Source organism: Miniopterus schreibersii (assembly GCF_964146895.1).
Source record: "Miniopterus schreibersii genome assembly, chromosome: 5".
Classification (NCBI taxonomy): Eukaryota; Metazoa; Chordata; class Mammalia; order Chiroptera; family Miniopteridae; genus Miniopterus; species Miniopterus schreibersii.
This window is the reverse complement of record NC_138106.1, coordinates 21,057,211-21,072,802: the sequence shown is the minus strand read 5'-3', so window position 1 is coordinate 21,072,802 and position 15,592 is coordinate 21,057,211. Positions and strand designations below refer to the sequence as shown.

The 15,592-nt window shown below is 35.4% G+C and overlaps 1 protein-coding gene across 5 annotated transcripts in view; it reads left to right on the top strand.

Annotated features, from left to right (window-relative positions):
- IFT80 (intraflagellar transport 80) overlaps positions 1–15,592 on the top strand; it is an 82,478-nt gene that overhangs the window by 30,976 nt on the left and 35,910 nt on the right. For all 5 annotated transcript variants that reach the window (XM_081138090.1, XM_081138087.1, XM_081138091.1 and 2 more), the window contains 3 exons: positions 190–299; positions 3,846–3,935; positions 4,670–4,807. In XM_081138090.1, the coding sequence (XP_080994216.1) occupies positions 190–299; positions 3,846–3,935; positions 4,670–4,807 (338 nt within the window). The remainder of the gene's footprint in view (positions 1–189; positions 300–3,845; positions 3,936–4,669; positions 4,808–15,592) is intronic.

The following is a 15,592-nucleotide window of genomic DNA, read 5'->3' as shown; positions in this document are numbered from 1 at the left end:
AGATTTTCAATGGTCAACATTAATCCAGTCTGAATTTCAATATGAGGCTATACTCCAGTTTGAAAGGGCTTTTGAATTAAGAGGAAACAAAATGACACCCTAGGTTACTTTTTTGATCCTCTTAACAATCTCCCTCTTTATAAGGCATGATAATTAAAGTTTATCAGGTTTTTTTCCTCCTTTTTACAGGAACACCAGTGTATTCAGTAGCATGGGACCCTGATTCAGAAAAGGTTCTTTACACAGCAGGCAAGCAGCTGATCATTAAACCTCTTCAACCAAATGCTAAAGTTTTACAGGTACTTCTCAGGCTTTTGTAAGTTGTTATCAGGATTTGCCAGACTGCTACGTGAGAGGTCACTTTCTTAGGAGTCCCTTTGTTCTGGGTGGTCTTTTTACAGTCTGAGGCTTTTGAGTGTGTGGTTTTATCAGCCTTTATTCTAGAACAGGGAATACCTGGTTATGTTTCCAACAAGGTTCACTTCCTTCTTATTCCAACTCACATTATACCAGTAAATCATAAATGTGGTTTGAATTACTAAATTGTCACATGATTTGGCACAATTGGTACCTTTGACTTTAGCAGTGTCAGCCTCAAATGTATAGATTTGAGACAAAACAGGATGAAATCATAAAACTTTAAAAGCTTGTTTAGACTGTGTTTTTTATTACCATTACTGTCATCTTCCTCCTTCTCGTCTGTTCAATACACTTGAAGTTTCTCTAAGACTCTAGCAGCCTTTTAGTATTTTAGGGATGGAGGGGGAAGCAATGTAGAACAATTTAGAAAAATTTGATGTATATAATTTTACCCATTATTTTGAAGCAAAACAATGGTGGCAGTTAAAACAGGTCAGCATAGTACAAATTAATGGAAAACCTTTAAGCCTATGTCCAGGATTTTGATGTTTGATTCCAGTGTTAAAAGGAAGAATCCTTTTCTTCTTATGTTGATAATGACACAGTCTAGTGTGATGAACAAGAATATAGGCTTTGGAGTTGGTCACTTGGGTTCAAGTGCAACTTATAAAATACCTTTGAGCCTCAACTCTTATCTCAGTTGCGATGCTCATACCTACTTGATAGGATTTTTGTGAGGATTAAATGAGTTAAATTATAAAGTGCATAGGACAGAAAGTACATATAAGAAGCATATTGAATGCATGCAATAAGTATTCAATATAGAAGAGTTGTTATTGATGTTATTATGCATTATTAAGTTATTTCTACCTTTTAGTCAGTTCCTAATAAATTAGAGCCCAGGAGGTCAGAGAAAAGATGTAGAATGACTAGCCTGGGTTAAAGGATTTAGTGCTGGAGATTGATCTGCTACAGCAGATAGAAAGGTGTTTTAAGAAGCATCCAATTTAATAGTTGAGTAAATACAGATTTGAGGAAGTAAGGAGATGGAAATGACTTTGAGGTTTCATATTAGTAACTTGTTTGTAAATTATGCTACATATATCATATAGTCAGCATGCATTTACATTTTTACTGCATGCAGAGCTGTCTGCTAAGAACTGTGGGGCAAAGAAGAAAGAGAAAATACAAGTCCTTGCTCTTAGGCAACTAAGGAAAAGAATTTAGACAAAAGGAAGAAGCTGGAAAAGAGTACTAGTTCTGACTGCCTTTAGTCAAAGTTCGTCCTTACCACTTACACTCAGAAAAGCTGCTATGAAATCAGAGAGCAAAAACAGGCAAGATGAATCTTTTAGTTTATAATTATGTGGCTTGTTGAGATACCTATAATTAGGTTTCTATGAATGAAACTCGGGAAGATACTTATATCACCATTGATAAATTAAATTATAATGTAGTGGTCCCATAGAACCTTTGAGCCAGGAGGTAGTGAGGGAAGGAAAAGTTTCGAGTGCTAAAGTTCAGCTAGAGTAGAGGAAGAGTTAAAGTAGTGCAAATTTTCTATTCCTTTTGAAAAACTAAGGCTGTGGCAATTCTCCTTGGGCATAAATATGTACTCAAATTTGGATTGTCCACAGAAAAGAGTGATTAATTAATTCTTGCTTGTAGAATACAGCTCAAAAGTATATATCTCATTTCCCATAAAAGCTTTAGGGACTCTTGTAGAGACCCAGAACTTGGTGTTATAGTGAGGAGACATTTTTTGTTAATTCAATTAGTGAAAATGCAGTGCATACCTACTATGTACCAGGTACTATGCTAGCTGTGAGATATTCAGAATGAAACAGAACAATTTTTGGCATTAAGGAGCTTGTTCAAAAGAATTTCAAGAAGTGACTAACATTGAGAAATAAGTGAAAACTGTGCATTATATATAATAGTAAATATATGTAATATATAAATTGATATCCTAAAGCATAGTACAGTTGATTCTTAAACAACACAGGGGTTAGGAGTACTGACCCTCCCATAGTTGAAAAGTGAACTATACCTATGATGCCCCAAAACTTAACTACTGGTAGCCTGCTGCTGACCAGAAGCCTTACCAATAACACAAACAGTTGAGTAACACATTTTGTAAGTTACATGTATTATATACTGTATTCTTACAATAAAATAAGTTAGAGAACATGGTAAGAAAATCATAGGAAGAGAAATACAATTATAGTATTTATTGAAAAAAATCCGCATGTAAGACGACCTGTGTAATTCAAACTCGTGGGTCAACTGTATAAGCCAACTTTAAATCATATTTTGTTCCTAACTTTTGAATATGCAAAAGTAAGTTTTGTACCTTTAAAATGAAACTCTCAAGAATCTCTATGTGTATATCTAGCTATATATGTCTATGTCTATATATTGTTATTTTTGTCCTTGCAGTTTATTTTAGGACATTGAGTTAATTTGGCAGTAAATTATCGAGAATTATTGCTTTTTAACATATATTATCAAAACATTTGTTTTTGAGAGTGTATATTTTTATATATCTTGAGTAAAACAAGCTATGAATTATTTTTATTTGACACTAATAGTATTTTATTCTGAATACATCAAAAATAATAGATTGGGAAGGGTCTGTAGATAGAGCCCTTTAAATCAGTCACTCTTTGACATGAAGTTAATTGGCTCAGACATTAATATGTACCTTATAGGCATCAAGAAAAATTAATTCTTTTTTAGTTATGTTATTCTGCTTAAATATGGTGAAAAATAGCTTTTAATTACATGTGTGGTAATAGTTAAATGGGCACGTGAACTGTATTTAAGGACAAGAAGACATCCATGCTTACTTTCTGGATTACCAATTTTGGGTCACTTATATATATCCATACATGTGTATAGAATATATAAATATCTGTGGAATATATCATTTTGTTATATAGTAAATGCAGCAGAAGATTTTCATAGTTGTTCAGTGACTATTCCAGAGACATGAAGTATAGGAGATTATGCAGAGGGAATGAAGAGAGTACTAAAGAAGGTACTCAGATAGTAGAAGTTTTAAAAGAAGGAAAGAATTAGTTAACAAGAACGAAGGCAGTATCAGTAATGGCGTCAGCTGTGCAAAGGAGAGCAAGGTTTGGATTTAACAGTTTTGGAGTGCATAACATTCATTCCAGCGCTATCACACAAATGTTAAGCTTGGAATAGCTCAACAACAAGTGAGTTTCCATCTGGAGTTCAGGCAACTGAGGAAATTTATAAGGATGTAAGCTATGTAGTGGATGTCATAGTGTTAGGTGCTTTCATTAGTGTAAATTAGAAATGAAACAAGCAGATGAAGTTATGCATAATGGTTATGAAAGGAAGATGGGAATCTCCAAGGAGAGGACAAGAGAATCATTAGAAAGAGGCAAAATGTCTTCCTGTAAGAAAAACTTTCAGTGCTCTTGAAGTTATAATTAATATCTTATTGTTTTTCATAGTGGAAAGCTCATGATGGCATTATTTTAAAAGTAGATTGGAACTCAGTCAATGATTTAATTTTATCTGCTGGTGAAGACTGTAAATATAAGGTATGTATATTTGAATTTATCACCTGGTTGAAAGAATCAGATTTAGGTGAAAAGTATTTAGCATCTAAGAATATTATTTTACTACTTTAGCCATGCCATTTAACTCTAATAATTTAGCAAATTGTTAGTTTATAATTTTAAGTGGTATTTTAAAGTGCTGACTTTCTCATTGGCCTATCTCATTGACCTATAGGATTTGATTTAATAAGTAGCAACATAAATACAACTTCTAGTTTTAGTGACTCGACAAATCAACTCAATTTAAGTTTTTAAAGATCAAGTTTATTGGTTTATTAAATATTTATTAGCTTTAGACCGAAATAATTTGGGGGGAATAATAAGATTTAACGTAACTATAGTAAGAGGAAATTTAATTGAAATAAATGCTTTGAGAGAAGGTTGATAGAGCACTTCTTGGACAAAAAGAATTTAAGCAAAAAACACATCATCTCAAGACTTTATTATTTAAAAGGACTTAAAATGGGCAGGTTTTTTGAGTAATTAGAGATTAAGTAACTTCTGAAAATTATCACAATGTTATCATATTTTTTGAGATATTTAAGCTTCAAGGAATATAGCTTTTTCTCCCCTCGTGTGATAATAAAGACATTTAATTGTTAATATTGTAAAACGATAATTTCTAAATTTTTACTTGATATTTCACTGTAGGGCAAACTTGTTTTAATGATGTGTGGTGACTATTATAAAATATTTTTTAAAATTTGCTTTTGTAGGTATGGGATAGTTATGGCCGCCTTCTGTACAATTCACAACCTCATGAGCATCCTATTACCTCAGTTGCCTGGGCTCCAGATGGAGAATTATTTGCTGTTGGATCATTTCATACTTTACGCTTATGTGATAAAACTGGGGTAAGTTATAGTGGTGAGCAATCACAGATGTGCTGTCATAAATGTGGTAATGCACAACACACCTGGTTCTCAATCTTTAAAAACATTTTTCAATGATTGCATTTGATTGAATCTTTCTGATTTGTCCTCTTAATATACTGGTTCAATCAATTCCAGATTCATGGGACCAAACTCTCTAAGTTTGAAGAATAGGTATGTTCTCTCCTATTTGTCTTTCTGGAAATACTTATTTTAAGCATGATTGTAAAACATGGTGAAGTAATTAAAGTATTAAAATTTATGCTCAATCAATTGGAGAGTTCAGTTTTAAACCTTTTTAAAATTGTTAAATATATTTCATACAAAAATTTTGGTGGCATATGTTTGGTAAGAAATTGATAGTAAATTTTAAAAATGGTCATTTTAAAACCAAAGGACTTTGGTTTTTTGTCAAGAATTCCATGTTTGAATGTATGTGAGACTTTTTCCTCACAAGAGAATATGCCTCCTGTCATGCAAGTTCTATTCAGACCTTAAGGAAGCAGCCAAGCTCAGTGGCATTGACTGACTGTGTGAAGAAGTTTCAGCAAAGTGCTCCAGAAGCAGCGGCGTCGTAGGAGGGCGCTGTTCCATACTATTTCTGACTATGAGGGAATCACATAATTGTCCTGGGGCTTATTTCCTCACTTGCAAAATAAGACAGTTAAAGTCCTCTGCCTGGCTTTACAAGTTCTCTGAAAAATGGTGCCATAAATCCAGTTAGTTTTTTCCTCCCACAGCTCCTTAACTTCTATCTGTGCTCAACTCTGGTCGAACACTGACTCACGAATCTTCTCTGCCTTCACTAATGCCCTCAGGCATCTTTCACGGAATGCTCTCACCTCTGTCTTATACTTGCTGAGTTCTACCCAATCTTTAATGCCCATCTCATGGTTGACTTCCTTTCATGGTACCTTCCTTAGATGATCTAAAGTTTATCTATTTTTCTAACTTCCTCTCACCTTGGTTTCTTTTTTCTTAGTTACAACACGTCAGGATGATAGAGCAGGTGACCTCATTTTCATATGATTTTCTTTTTTTAAATATATCTTTATTGATTTCAGAGAGAGGAAGGGAGAGAGAGAGAGAAATAGAAACATCAATGATGAGAGTCATTGATTGGCTGCCTCCTGCACGCCCCCGGCTGGGGATGTGCCCTGACTGGGAATCGAACCCTGATCGCCTGGATCCTAGGTCGACGCTCAACCGCTGAGCCATGCTCAGCCAGGCTAAGTATATTATTTTTGACTCCCTAGATATTTTATAAGATCCCATAGCGTAAGGATTCTGTATTATCTCTACAGCACACTAGATACTCAGTAATTATTCACTAATAAGTCAATTTAAGCATAATACTTTGAATTTGCCATTTTGACGAAAATAGTTAAAAATTTTAAAAGCTTGGGTCATTGAAGTGATCTGAATAAATGAATTAAAGGTTTACTTTATTAATCATCAAACCTATTTTTAGAATGTTAATAATCTAGAAAACTAAACTTTCTAAAAGGATTTTCTTTTATTCAGTAGACATTCAATATATACTACTCATCAGAGTATTTCAGAAACTGGGGATGGAAAGCTGTTAAGATTTTCATTCAAGTTGTTGACAGTCTAGTGGAGAATCAGACTATAGGACTTAAAGTACAGTGTGATCAGTGTATAAGCACTGTGAAGGTGTGGGAGAGCCTGACTCTGCCTGTGGGACACTGATTGGAGAGCTGAGGCATAAAGAATTAGTAGTAGTTCTCCAAGTAGTTGCAGGCAGAAGGAAACTCTTGTGCATCAAAGTATAAATGAGTATGGTGCTTTTAGTATAACGTCAGTAAGATTTTGCATGGGATAGTACCAGGAGATAGTACAGAAAAGACATTCTCAGACCAGATCTTGTTTGCCATGTAAAAGAGTTTAGATGTTAATAATTTCAAATCTAATTATTTTCTGTGGAGCCCCCTTAAGTGTTGCTGTGGAGTGGGAAACAGATGAGGGAGTTGAGCTCCTAGTCCTGCTCTCTACCCGCAACCAGAGAAACTTTACTATTGATCAACTTTACTATTAGCATCCAATATAAGATTTTCTTTGAACAGCTAAAACAGTGAAGTTGGAAAACCAGTATGTTAGTCATTAGAGAACAATGGGTGGTGGGTAGTAACATGATAATATTCACATATTGGAAATATTGCTTTGGTATCAAAGGAACAGTGGTGCAGGCACCAAGTAGGGCCTGCTCTCAGTTAAAGGTAAAAAAATGGAATTTCATTCAATACTGTTCCCTTCTTTCAACCACTGACTCCCCTCAAACTTCTGCTTGCCCTTTTTTTTAAAATGAACTTTATTGAGATATAATTCACATACTATATTTTATCCACTTAAAGTGTACAGTTTGTTTTTTTAGTATATTCATAGGATTGTGCAACCATCACCACAGTATTTTAGAACACTTTCTTCCCTTCTAAAAGGAATCACACACTCATTGTCAATCCCTATTTCTCCCTACATCACCGCAAGCCCCTGGCTACTACTAACCTACTTTCTTTTTATATGAATTTGTCCATTCTGGCCATTTCCTATAAATGGAATAAAACATTATGTGGCCTTTTGTGGCTTGCTTCTGTTACTTAACATAATATTTTTAAGGTTCATCCATGTTGTAGCATATATCAGTACATCATTCCTTTTTATGGACAAATAATATTCTATAATATGAATACAACACATTTTGTTTATCCATTTATCAGTTGATAGATATTTGTTTGGGATTGTTTAAATTTTTTATTATGAATAATGCTGCTATGAATGTGTATAAGTTTTTGTGTGGACATGTTTTCATTTTTCCTGGGTATGTACTTAGGAGTAGAATTCTGGGTTAAATAGTAACTCTATGTTTAACTTTTTGAGGAATCGCCAAACTGTTTCCCAGAGTGGCTGCCTGCTTTGGATTGCTCTCCAGTCTTCAAGTAGTTGTTTTTGTATTTTGGTTTGAGTGTATCAGTGTTATCTGTGTGAAGGTTGGTCTGGTATTCTGCTATTATCATTCTTTACATATCATAATTTTATTTGAAATAATTGATCATGAGTTTTTAAGAATCAGCTCTGCACATTTGAGAGCTATGCTAACTACTACAATGATTCTCAAGGTGAAGTGGAGAGGGAGAGCTACATGTTTGAGATTCACTATTCAAGGAATTGTCCAGGAAAATAGCCAGATGACATGGATGGTCAGTGCTTGAAACAAATGCAAATGGCCAGTATAAACATGAAAGGATGTTCAATTTAACTAATATATAAATATAAAATAAAGAGATAATGATATATTTTACCTAGTAGATTGAAAAGATTAACAATGACTTAAAAACCTTGGGTTTACTCAGGTAGGAGAAAATGAGGTCTCTCATTTGTACACTGTTGATGGGAATGTAAATTATTAATTCAATCTCTTTGAAGGATAGTTTGTTGATACATATCCAAGTGTCAGTACATATTCCTTGACCTAGGGATCTCACTTCTAGGAATTTTTTCTAAAGAGACCATTGTACATGTACACAAAGATGTATGCATAACGATTTCATCACAGTATGGTTATAATAATAAAAATTAGAAATAAATTAAATATCCCTATGTAGGAGACTTATTAGGTTATTATTCTATATATCTGAAATTGAGTACCCTCAACTCTTAAAAATGAGGAAGAAAGATTATGTTTAAAAACTAGGAAAGAACCTTAGCCGGTTTGGCTCAGGGGTTAGAGCATCAGCCTGTGGACTGAAGGGTCCTGGGTTCGATTCTGGCCAAGGGCATGTACCTTGGTAGCAGGCTCGATCACTGGCATGATTGGGGCACATGTGGGAGGCAACCACTCACATAGATGTTTTTGTCTCTCTCTCTCTTCCTCTCTCTCCCTCTCTCCCTTCCATTCTCTATGAAAAGCAGTGGAAAAAATATCCTCTGGTGAGAATTTTAAAAAGCCAAAAACCTGGAAAGATATTCATCATAACTTATTTAGTGAAAAGACCAAGTTTTAGGAGAGCATTTTATTCTAAGATCCCCACTGAGGTAAAATAGTATAGCCATATCTCTCACTACATGGCTAAAGATATACCCATAGTTGCTGTATCCTATATCTTTTCCTTTTATGATTTTGTACAGTGGGAACCTTTCTTAACGAAAGGTATCAATTGTACAAATGCAATAAAAAGTTCTTCAATAAAAATGAGCAAAAAAGGAGTGGTGTCACAGAAAATGGTGGAGTAGGGAGCTCCAAGAATTGGTCTCTCTGTTTAAGCAACCATTAAACTTGCAAAAAATGTCAGATTCAACTTTTTCAGACTTCTGGAATCTAATTTAAAATTTATAGCAACTAGAGGGAACACTTAATGAAAAAAGAAACTCCTAAATTTTGGTAAGAAAGCATTGTGACATGTTTTGCTCACCTGCCTACTGTTCCTCATTTTCAGCTTGGCATTGGCCATGGGAGCAGTAACCTGTGTTCTGGTGCAGCTTGCTGGTGCCGAAGGGACTATATGAACTATGTTCTCAAAAAATTGTGCTTGTGCTTTTTGACCTGTCTGGTGGTTCTCAGAGGGATTGGCACAGAGGCTTGTCTTTGTTTTGCCTCCTTTGGAAATCTCTCAGAGCTGGAGTGGCTTCCCAGGTGGCATCTGTTGAGAGCACATAAAGACCCAAGCCACCTGGGGCAAGGGATGGTGGGTGGGGCAAGCAGCAGACAGATCAAAAAGCCTAGGACGGTGGAGACTGAAAAGGAAGATACATGACTCCAGAGTGCAACACACATGCCTGGGCCAGATACAGGCTCAGAAAAGACTTGAGAGGATGCTAGGCTTGAATCACTGGCAGAGCTTTGGGCAGAGCTTTGTGTCACAGGCAGGAGGTGAAGGCTAAGCAAGTACTATAGGTGGCCTGGCCAGATGTTGATGGGAGTGCCCAAGCTCAGAGCCGTTTGGCAAAGTGGGAGAGTATTTTTTCTCTTTCTTTTTGGCTCTGTCATAATTTGAAAAAGTCACTAAATAAACAAATGATTGCAGCCCTCAAAAAGCAACAACACAGCAAACCTGGGGAGGGGGGAGAATCTGATTTCCAGAGTTACCAGATTATAATATCCAAAACGTCCATTTTTCAACAAAAAATTACAAGCCACACAAAGAGGCAGGCAAGTATGGCCCATTCACGAAAAAAAGAAAGAGATACCATCCCTGAGGAGGCCCAGCATTAGACTTAAAGTTTTAAAGACAAAGCCTTTAAGTTAATGGTTTTAAGTATGCTCCGAGAGCTAAAGGGGCACCAAGAGAGCAAGGTCCAAACAAATGGGAAAGGTCAATAGAGAGATAGAAATTATAAACAGGAGCCAAATAGAAAATCTGGAACTAAAAACAGTGAAGGATAAGAGAAGTGTATTATAAATATCCCCAGAACCCCCAAATACGTCCAGTCTCTTCAAGAATGAGTTTCGTGCAAATAAAAGTCATAGGTGCAATGTTACTTTCCACTTATCAGAAAATGGGAAAATGAGCCTCCTCAATGCAGTGAAGGGAGCATTTATTGGTACAACTTTTCTCAAGTATAATTGGGCACGTCTATCAAGATCCTTGAACCTTTTGACACAGCTATTTTACTATCAAGGACCTTTAAAAATGTATTGCATGTTCATTTGCTCATTTGTTTTCTTTTCTCTCTCTTTTTTTAATCCTCTCCCAAGGATATTTTTCCCATTGCCTTTTCAGAGAGAGCAGAAGGGGCAGAGAGAGAAACATCAATGTGACAGACACATTAATTGGTTGCCTTCCACACATGCCCCGACTGGGGCCGGGGATCTAGCCTGCAACCCAGGTACATGCCCTTGGCCAGAATCGAACCTGGGACACTTAAGTCCACAGGCCGGCTCTCTAACCACTGAGCAACCGGCTAAGGTTGCTCATTTATTTTCATATTCACTGATTCCTTTGCAAATATTTGAGTGTATTATATGCCAGGCAGTTGCCCTAGGTGTTAAACAGCAGTAAATAAATTCCCTGCTCTGAGTTTTATTCCAGCAGATGAAAGACTATAAGCAAACAAACAAAATGAATATGTAATAAATGCTACAAAAAATAAAGCTGGGTATGGGAGACGGCATTATTTTAGGTGAGGTGGTCAGGGAATATCAGACACAAACTGATGTACATTATTGAGTAGTTAGTAATGTAAATTACGGTGTAATTGAATTACTTATGGAAGAAAAATTAAAAGCCACAGTACCATAGCTTTTCTCTAGATTCCATAATAACTTTTATTTTTACCTTTGATTTTTAAGAAAGGCATGATTCAAATATATAAGGTAAAATCTTTCCAATTAACGTAGTTATAAATAAATATGCAGACTATATGAATGAATTGCATTATGTTAAATTAAATGTAACAGAATTCAAAGGAAAAGATTTAAATATATAAGATGCCTTTTAGCACAATTTAAATGACATTGTTGCTTTTATTTATCAGCAGGTGGTGCTATTGCTTGTGTAAGAGAACTTAGTGCCATTCTTATTTTCTCTTCTTGAATATCCAGTTTGTCATTATAATAAAAATACTGCCCTTTGTTCATCATTCAGTTAAAACAACTGAATGATTACTTTATCATCTGCATTAACTGGTCTTACTGTTATATGTAACTTTTCATTGTCAGTTATATATATATCAGTGATTTTCAACCTTTTTCATCTCATGGCACACATAGACTAATTACTAAAATTCTGCAGCACGCCAACAAATGTATTTTTTGCCAATCTAACGGCAAAAAAAAAAAAGTTATAATTTTGATTCATTTACACCAGACTGCTACTCTTGTGTTGGCTGTTGTCATTTTTTTACTTGACAATTTAAGGGAAAAGGGTATTGTGTGTTTTATAAGTTTTTGCAGCACACCAGTGTGCCACTGTACACTGGTTGAAAATTGCTGATATACATCAGCACGTAATTTAAGACATTCCACAATTTGCTAATTCCTGGTATATGAGAGGTAATATTGATCTTAAAAAACAGTATACCTTAAAGAAATGTAAGAAACTTTGCATCTATTTTCTCTTCCACCCAAACTTAATTTGTGAACACACAATTTTATGAATTGAAGTCATTTAACTTGGCTAAAGATATGTGCTTTTGAGGATCCTTTTAATGAGTATATTTATGTAGGAGTAAAGAGAAGGGTAAGGTAGGCATTTGAGAAGTACTTTTAAAAGTTATTATAGTAGCCATGTTTTTTAGTTGAAATATCTCTTATTTCCCTATTGGGAAGTAATCTACATGCCTAAGCAATTTGACAGAATACAGGGAAAAAATGTGGTATCTAAGGGATGTAATATCTTGAAGTAACTGGTCAACACTTTATAGACAACAATTCTCAATTGTTGTCCTCTGTGTTGTGCTGTCTAGTGTGAGTGCTTGTTTTATTTTAATGTAGAAGTAGATTTAGCATTTTTGCAGAGCTCTGGAGTCAAGACTCCAGGGGTGAACTTACAGAGTTAGTTCACTGCTGGGCTACGTGATTGCCCCCTTTTAACTTCACAGTACTGTGATTGCTTCCCTGTGGCATGGGACATACTGCTTGCTTCCTCTCATGAGCAGTATTAGTGTGATATGTGTTCCTTTGTTTTTTAATATAAGGCTGCTGCATAGGACGAGGCAGCACTGCGCACGGCATGCTAGAAGTTGGAAAAACTAAGCAGTGCTGGAGAAGTGTGGCTGATCCTATGACTTCAGATTTACTCTACATTTTATTAGATTTGGATACAAGTAGCAGAAACTATTAAGCAAAAAGAGGAATTGTTTTTAAGGTTATAGGGATGTCTTCCAGAAACCAGGAAAGGATGTAGCTAGGCCTCAGGAATCAAAACCTGGAGTGCTGAGAAAAGACAGAAAGGTTTCCCTTTGTGTCTTTTGCCTCTGCTTGTCTGTCACTGGCCCAGCCTAAGTGAGGTACTCATGCCTGGTCTAATCGGGTGTGCCTAGGCAGGTAGAAATATGCTGTATAAACATGGCTGCCAGGACTCTAACATCGTAATTGTGGGGATTGCTGGTGAGGGCCACGTCCTGAAAACGGAGGAGGGAGGCAGCCGGCTCCTGTAGGTTACTATTTGTTTCAAAGCCACCTTAGCCTAATTTGTCAGAAGTTTTCAGTTTAATCCTCTGAGAGATTTTCTTTTCACATGAATACATTTCTGCCTTTATAATGAAAATTAGAATTATATTTTCAGATTTAGTATGAAACCACCTTTTCTAGAAGCCATAAAGTATAAACCATAAGTTAAGGGAACTGTACTTAATATGAGACCCTGCTATCTAGACTTGCTGTGAGAAACTAGGCAAGCATACAAAATCAGAGTTCGGTTATAGAATTTACTTTTAATCTTTGAAAAATCAACACCTAACACATAGTAGATGTTCCATAAATGTTGCATTTTAATGGATTTTGTCATTGTACATACGAAAGATTTTGTTTTGGTTTTTAATGACAGTTTTTTTCATGTTTTTTAAAAAAATTGATTTCAGAGAGGAAGGGGGAGAGAGAGAGAGAAAATCAATCATGAGAGTCATTGATCAGCTGCCTCCTACATGCCCCCTACTGGGGATCAAGCCCTCAACTGGGCACATGCCCTGACCGGGAGTCCAACCATGACTCCCTGGTTCATAGCTCGATGCTCAGTCATTGAGCCATGCCAGCTGGGCAGTGACACATTAATTTAACTGAATTAATGTAACTCAGTGACTTACACTACAGCATTTTGAATACTGTAGTTCATTAGTTTATTACTGGAATTGATCCATTTTATCAGTTTGGTTGATGTTTTTGAGAAGACTAGTTTAAAATTTCTAAATGTTTGCTTTTAATTTGTTCCTTGGATTTTTAATTTTAAAAGTCGTTTGGTTAAAGTCATAGTTGAGCTCTGGGAAGGAAGACTTGCCTGAAGACACAGGCACATTTATTCATTCATTATTCATTCATCCATTCAACAAATATTCACATGTGCTGGGTTCTGTGTGATGCTCCGCGCCTGTCCTTTAGGAGTGCCTTCCGCACTATTTAGGGTACTGATACATGAACAGATAAGTAACATAGTTCTTTAATGGCAAAGCTATAATTGTGGAAAATATACAAGGAATAGAATAATGGTAAATTTTCAGATATGTCTGTACTTAATTTAAATGAGACCAAACTAAGTAAACTTCCTCTCTGGTTAAATGAATTAAAAATTATTTTTAAAAAACCTTTTTGTAAATGACCAGAGATCATGGTGGTTTTCTTTGTTTGTTTGTTCTTTTAATAAGAAGCATAAATTTGAATTTGATTTTTTCCTGATTTTGGTACCAAAAAATCTAAATTTAATTCTCTATATGTAGAAGCAAAGAATCTCTAGATGCACATATGCTAAAATCATGCAAAAGCTTCTGTTTCACATGGGCAACCCAGCTATGATTCCTTATGCAGTGTGTCATTGTTCCCCTGCCCTCCATTTGGGAGTGGAGTGGTACTGTTTCCTCTTATAAAATCTCTTTCACATTTTCTTCTACTTATCAATATCTCATAAGTCAAACTTTCAGCATTCACACATTTTTATTAATTATTGCCAGAGATACCAATCATATAAAAAACGTTAAATCCTTTATTTTGATTTAAGAAAAGATGCTCTTTTATTTCACTGTCTTTAAATTACATTTCCCTTCCTTACCATCTACCTTTTAAAGAATTTTATAGATTTTTCTAGACCATTAGGCCATGTCTAATTTTTTGAAGTATCATCTATTAAGGATTATAGATTTGATGACTTAAAATTTCTCCATAAGGACTTTACCTCAGTATTCTAAGATGTCCATATTTTCTATGAGGAAAGTTTTAGCTCAGGCTAATTTTTTAAATTATCAGGAAATAGTCATGAAAAATGATAGCTTTCTTCTTATTATTATAATTTCAATGCTTTTTGTACTATTCACATGATAGAATATTAAAAACATATTTTGCTTGATATCATAACCTATTTGGGTTCTTTTTTCCCCCTAAAAGCAACTTGTTCAATAGTTTTTAAACGTTTTCTTTTGAATATTTAAAAAAAAAAAATTTTTTTTAAATTGATTTTAGAGAGAATGGAAGGGAAAGGGACAGAGAGATAGAAACATTGGTGAGAAACATAGATTGACTGACTCCTGCATGCCCCATACTGGGGATCAAGCCCGTAATCCAGGCGTGTGCGCTGGCTGGGAATCAAACCAGTGACCTCTTGGTTCATGGGTTGATGCTCAGCCATTGAGCCACACTGGCCAGGCTCTTTTGGATATATATATATACACATATATATATATTATATCTTTATTGATTTCAGAGAGAGGAAGAGAGAGGGAGAGAGAGAGATAGAAGCATCAATGATGAGAGAGTCATTGATCGAGCCCACAACCCGGGCATGTGCCCTGACCGGGAATCGAACCCCAATCGCCTGGATCCTAGGTCGATGCTCAACCGCTGAGCCATGCCTGGCCGGGCTCTTTTGGATATTCTTGATAATTCATTACCATGCCAAAAATCCAAGATCCTGCTACCACTTGGTGACAACATGGTCAAATTATTGTTTAGTTTCTTTTTAATTGTGAAAATAAGCTTTTTGAAAGCCAAAACCACAAATTCCAAATGATGGAGAAATGAAATATGTTATATTTATACAACCCAATATTATTTGGCAATCAGATGGATGAAGTACTGACACGTGCTACAACATGGATGAACCTTGAATA